The sequence below is a fragment of the Poecilia formosa genome, unplaced genomic scaffold (assembly GCF_000485575.1).
Source record: "Poecilia formosa unplaced genomic scaffold, Poecilia_formosa-5.1.2 Scaffold377, whole genome shotgun sequence".
Taxonomy (NCBI): domain Eukaryota; kingdom Metazoa; phylum Chordata; class Actinopteri; order Cyprinodontiformes; family Poeciliidae; genus Poecilia; species Poecilia formosa.
In genome coordinates this window covers 153,552-159,762 of record NW_006800316.1, presented here as the reverse complement: position 1 = coordinate 159,762, position 6,211 = coordinate 153,552, and the positions used below count along the sequence as shown (strand labels likewise).

At 39.0% G+C, this 6,211-nt stretch overlaps 1 protein-coding gene across 2 annotated transcripts in view; it reads left to right on the top strand.

The window, feature by feature from the left end:
• Positions 1-6,211, top strand: part of LOC103154223 (protein-serine O-palmitoleoyltransferase porcupine-like) — an 11,953-nt gene that overhangs the window by 3,028 nt on the left and 2,714 nt on the right. For both annotated transcript variants that reach the window (XM_007575424.2, XM_007575423.2), the window contains 7 exons: positions 671-714; positions 1,099-1,280; positions 1,376-1,506; positions 4,293-4,418; positions 4,541-4,641; positions 4,959-5,035; positions 5,918-5,981. In XM_007575424.2, coding sequence (XP_007575486.1) covers positions 671-714; positions 1,099-1,280; positions 1,376-1,506; positions 4,293-4,418; positions 4,541-4,641; positions 4,959-5,035; positions 5,918-5,981 — 725 coding nt within the window. The remainder of the gene's footprint in view (positions 1-670; positions 715-1,098; positions 1,281-1,375; positions 1,507-4,292; positions 4,419-4,540; positions 4,642-4,958; positions 5,036-5,917; positions 5,982-6,211) is intronic.

The window sequence follows — 6,211 nt, the reverse complement described above, 5'->3', positions numbered from 1 at the left end:
ATAAAACACAGGTGAAAACAATAACAATAAAACACTTAGAGATATTAAACAACAGAAAACCAGCCGAATAGAAGAATCAGAAAGGCAGCAACTCAAGCTGTGTTAAAAGCCAGTGAGAACAGGAAAAATTAATCTGGAAAATGTTCTCCATTCATCTTCCATGAACTGCATTTATATGCATCTTCAGGGGTTAGGGCAGTAAGCGCTTAAGCTACTCGTACCTGCTGCCGCTTGCAGGAGAGCAAACTGCTTCCATCAAAATGAAATTCAACACATTAAAAAACAAACAAAAAAAAAACGCAGATATCATTGCTGCTTTGGCAGGTTTTTGCCACTGTTTTTCTGTCTGTAGCTGAGTGAAGCTGTCAGCCCACCCATGTGAAAGGTTTCAGCAAATGGACCGAGTGGTTAGTGCTCCGTTTGTGCTGCTTTGGTTTCTGAGATATTAAAAAAATATTTTTTAGTTCATCCAGATGTTAATCGCTATTAAAATTGTCTTTTTTGCAGCTTTCTTTTATGAGATATTATAAATTAAGCTTTCAGCTGTTAGCATCCTTTCCTAAGGGCTAATTAGCTTTGCAGAAATAAATTGTCTGAAGTTTAAAGTGCAATATGTAGGATAGAGATTACTTTGAAAGTTTGAAAGAATTGTCTTCTTGATTTATTTCAGAGAGTTGCATTTTTTTGACATGGGAACCTGGAATAAAATACGAGGTAAGTACAAAATGATTCATATCCGTGAGAAGTTCAGGTTCAAAGTGATTTGTCAATGTTGTCATGTTTCTTCTGACTGTAAGTGATGAAACTCAGAGCCGCAGTTCAGAACTGAATCTCACAGAGAACGGGTGAGAAATGTACGTTTACAGTGATGGCAATGAGGCCTTCCAATCTTAAATTAAAATAATAAACATTTTTCACATTATATTTGTCATTAACTTGTAAATACAATTCTAATTTCAACCTGACTTTCTGTTATTATAATATTGTCTTATTATAAGTAGACAGTTGAAAGAGTTTTTGCTAAATTGTGAAATATACCACAGGTTGTAAAACAGTTCGTTCTTGTGCGAAAGGAGGGTAATTATGTGCTTGTGTCAGGTTCTCAGATGGTGGTGGCCATGAAGGTCATCTCGCTGGCCTTCGAGCTCGACAGAAGAAAAGACAACAACCTGCCATGCCCTGCTGAGTTCCTTGGCTATGTTTTCTTTGTGGGCACTGTTGTGTTTGGCCCATGGATCAGCTTGTCAAGTTACAAAAATGCACTTAATGGTCCAAAACTGGTGAGTTTTTTTTCTTTTTTTAAAATTCTTATTTACATCTGTGTTTTTGTTATTGATTGTCATAGTTGGTGATGACTGAATGGTTCATTTCTCAGAGCTACTTGTGGCTGTATAGTTCCCTCGTCAGACTTGTAAAGAGTCAGATTTGTCTGCTGGTGTCGACCTGCATCGCTCCGTATCTTTTCCCTTTGTTCGTGCCGATATATGGGAACTCTGTCACACAAAAGTAAGTAATGCATTTATACAAATCCTGTTGTTTGTTTTTTTGTTTTTTTTTTCCAAAGCAATAGCCTTAAAAAATCTCTATTTTTTAAGGAACACTGTGTCTGTCTCTTTCTGCTTCCAAGATGCAATTGAACGGGGTAAGGCTTCAACATGACATATTCGATTGCATTTAATTTTCATTCAGTTTGACACTATGACGACAAGACATCATTGTCCAAAGGAATCTCATTTCACAGTTTAGTGAAAAAATTTTAACAACAAAAAAAAAGTGTTGGTTGCCATGACAACTGCTGTGTGTGTGGAGTAAAGCCAACACACGGAGACAAAGAAAATAATATAAGTGGTTATTAGTTGTTCTTCACCTGTTTGTCAGCATAATGTTCCCTTTGCTCTGGTGCACTGTAATTTCTGAAAGTTCATTAAACTGTATTGGCTCTTTGATTTGTTGAACATCGCGATATAACAACCATCAAATAGGAAAAAATATCATAAAGTAGTTAACAAACCACATCTCCTTCAGCTGCAATTACCGGTATATAAATTTCAAGTAACTATCCAATATTAAAAAAATGAAATTTATTTAGTCCTCACTTGCAATTTCACAGAACTGACCAGAACCAAAGTATTTATAGATTTCTGTCAAGGGAGAAAACACATTTTACATATCCAAGTATTGGCAATTTTCTCAGCTTTATTTTAAGCCATATTTGATAGAAGTCGGATAAGAAATAAGGGCATCTTTTGTGACAGATTTGTTTCATCCTGCATCAGAATGGAATGGTTTTATGGACGATGCATAGTAATGGCGCCTGAAGTTGCTGTCCAACCCAGTCAGCAATCAAACAGTCAAGCTTATTTGTGTGGCAAATTTCAGCAACACAGCAGTTCAAAGTGCTTCACATCATAAAAACACAAAAATACAAAGTCATAAAAGACACCATGTTGTTCCTTCTAGATTTCCCTTCTAGAAATGTTAACCTCCTTTGTGTCTCCTTATGGCTTTCCATTACTTTAACCAGAGCATCATTCATTGCTAAGCTCAGTATCTCTGTCTTGACTACCTGTGCTTTGACTTCCATTGGCCCATCTTCGAGTTTGTTGATTTTCTCAGTGTTAGTGGATGTATTCCAGTAGATTTCACTTTTTAATGCCTTCAACTCAGTTTTTATGTCTTCTTTAATTTCTCTTTAATTTCTTCTTTTAATTGTTGAAAGTCTTGTTTGTTTTCATTTTGGAATTTGTTTAGTTCGATCTGTATAGCTTGTAGGAACAAGCTAACGTCTTGCTTGTGATGTTGCTGATCATCCATTTTTACTGGTGTGTTTTTACTGCGGAGGCCGCATAGTGGTGGCACAGCCAATTCATGTGAATTATGGGTACATTAAGGGTAAAATTCCTTGTGCTCACTAGAGTTCTGGATGCACATTGTGTTACTTCTTGGTTTCCCTTCATGTTGTATTTTGGTAGTTTCACATTCCCCTATCCCTTGATATGTTGAGGTGGCTAGGCGTTGGGTCGTGGGTCTTCTTCCCCAGAGTCAAAGCTCCTCTGTGGGACTTCTTCATCTTCAGAGACCCTCTATGGGTCTCTCTCAACTCCAGTGTCTCTACATGGGTCTCCAGCGCCTCTATCTATGTGGGTCGCCTTCCCCAGCTCCATCACCTCTATGTGTGTTAAAATCAGCTGAGTTGTATTCCCCAGGATTCAACGGGACTTTAAGGACCGTTAGCTGATGCTGGCCTGCAAGCTTCAAGCTCCTCCAATGCCAACCTTTAGAGAATTGGCTATGCCACATTTCTGCTGGCATAAAGCTCCTCCAGTGCCACAGTCCTGTGAGCCCCAAGTTTCTGTGGGTCCCAAACTCCTGCGCTGTTGGATCTTCAAACCTCTGGGTTCCACTGGCCGAAAGGTCAACCCCGAGGTCCTCTTCATGGGTTCCTCTGCCTTCACCGGCACCCTGTAGACTTCAAACTCCTTCGTCGCCGGCCTCCAGCCTCTCTGCTCCTGGGCAGCTCACTGTGGCCATTGTGAACTTAATAGAGCTCTAGTTTTGTCCTTCGAAGATCCCTTCCGCCCTCGTTGGTTGGGAAAGTTTTTTTTGTTTTGTTTCTGCTCCCCAGTATTTATACAACTTCTTCTCAGTCACTTGGTTCTTCCATTAAATCCTGTCACTTCCTCTTTCATCCTGCTGTCCTTCCTTCTGGATTCTTTGTGTTTTTTTTGTTCTGCCCCGTCTCACTGTGTTCCCTATGATTTTTGTAAGTTTTTTTTCTTCATTTTTGTATAAAAGCTTCGTCACCTCGCCGTCTCTCCCTGACTGTATTTGGGTCGTCCACCAGACAACATGGCAAGGCCTTACCCTAATATTAAAAAGAATCTTTATTTTACCAAAAATCAAGCCATTTCTCTGCTTGTTCCATTCCAGATTTCTATGTGTTTTCCTTCCTCTTTGGCATTTTACTGTAATGTCACAAATATTTACTCCTGCATTTTTTTTTGCATTTTTCACAACAACTACAAAAACAAACTGGACTATTAAAAGCACATAAAAAAAACCACTATTGGTGCTGGGGTTTACATTAGCATTATTTTTTGACAAATATTCTTTTGCGTTAGAATAGATGACCTGAGTGTTTTTCTTAACTGTTCTACTTCTGCAAAAACATTGTTTGAAATGAAAGTATTGTCAGATTTTCTGTGCTTCATTGAATTTATTTTAAGTTCAAAGTGCCAAGTGTTTGACGTTGAGGAAGAAGAAGGCCAGCTGAATATATGTGTGCCGTGCAGGTGGCTGCGTGCTTACGAGAATGCAGTGTCCTTCCACTTCAGTAATTACTTCGTGGGTCATCTCAGCGAAGGCACCAGCATGTTGGCAGGAGCAGGTTTCACGGAAGAAAAAGACAACATCCAATGGTAACTTTCACAAAGCTCAGCTGCTGGACTTATCTAACTTGCAGTGGAGTGTTTGTGAAAAGACGAACTCGGTAAATGTAGAATGTATTTATTTCGAATCACTCTTTGTACTTTTTGTGCAGGAATATGAGGATAGTGAAGCCCCTGAGTGTGGAAATGCCTCGCTCCATGGTGCTGGTCGTGATATCATGGAACATCCCGATGTCTCAGTGGTTAAAAACCTGTGGGTCTTGGCGTCAATCACTCAGTATTACTAGATATTATTGTTGGAGTCAAACACACACAACATTTTTCAAACCAGTACAGTGGTGAATATGTTTGGCTTCATGGTTTAACTACCTTGATTTCGATAGCTAATCAAGAGAGTTAATCTTTAATTAACTGTCTTGATCAAGGATTAAGATGGTTCTGATACTGCTGAATCGCTTAGTAGCATCTCATTTGTCTCAGAGTTAGAATTCACATCTCTTGGAAGACAAACAAAGAGCTGTATTTGTTAAATAATTAGTTTGAATGTGTTCTTTTCTCTGTCTTTCTCAGATGTGTTTAAGACCTCCGTGAAACTGGGAACCTTCCCTGCAATCCTTGTGACATACACAGCCAGCGCCCTCCTGCATGTCAGTCACAGAGGCATTTTTCTTTGTTCACAAGTGTCTGGTGTATGAGATGGACGAAACTAATTTCATACAAAACGTTATGGACGTTTGTGTGTGTGTGTTTGTGTATGTGTGCACTGTACTGTAATTCCTTATACTTGAGGTTTTTGTCGTCTTACTGGGCTGGATAATTTTACTGGGATTGATGAGTTTAATTTGTTGCAAACGCAAAAGTCTTACAGGAAGGGCAAAAATCTGTGAGACTGTAACACGGCCTCTCCATAAGCAGGAGCCTTCACTCTATGAATTAGAATATGAAATATTAAATACTTTCTGAAACAGTACATCATCTTTAACTCCAGTTTGATTCCTTTTGGATTAAAGAGTTAAAAACTGAAAGTTTCTTCGACTTTAATTTTTATTTTGCATGTTAGCAGACCAGAAGACTTAAATTCAAACAGCTTCTGTTTGAATTTAAGTCTTCCATCCATCCATCCATCCATCCATCCATCCATCCATCCATCCATCCACCCACCCGTCCGTCCGTCCGTCCGTCCGTCCGTCCGTCCGTCCGTCCGTCCGTCCATCCATCCGTCCTTTCCTTGAAGGGTTTTTGGAAGTGGCAGGTGCCTATCTCCAGTGGTCAAAAGAAAACAAAAACTATCTTAATTGCAAGACTAAATTTAGTTGCAAGAAGGAAGTAAATATTGCTCTGCATCTTTCATTTCACTTCCTTTCTTATTTAGTTATTTTAACTGCTTGCTAGGCCTATATTGTCAATTGAAAAAAAAACATATATAAGAATGATAAAAATATAGAAGGATAATATAACTTCAGTCTATTTGCTTCTTCAAGGAAGTTGCTGAATAGTTGAAGCTGTTTATGTGCTGTTGTTTTCTTCAGGGCCTGAGTTTTCACCTGGGAGCTGTTCTGCTCACACTGGGATTCATCACATATGTTGAACACGGTACGTAATCAAAACTTTATGGCAGCCTCATAAATGCAGGATACACTCTTCATCTGCTCCCCTCAAACCTGCGACCTAGTAGTCAGTTAATCCTTTGTTCCAGTATTCACACTCCCAGTATTTATTCATTGCTCTTTCATTCCTCCTTGTTGGTTCCTCTTGTTTACTTCCCTGTTCACCCTGCTGGCTTTTTGTTTCCTGATTCCTGAGTTTTTTTTTTTTTTTTTTTT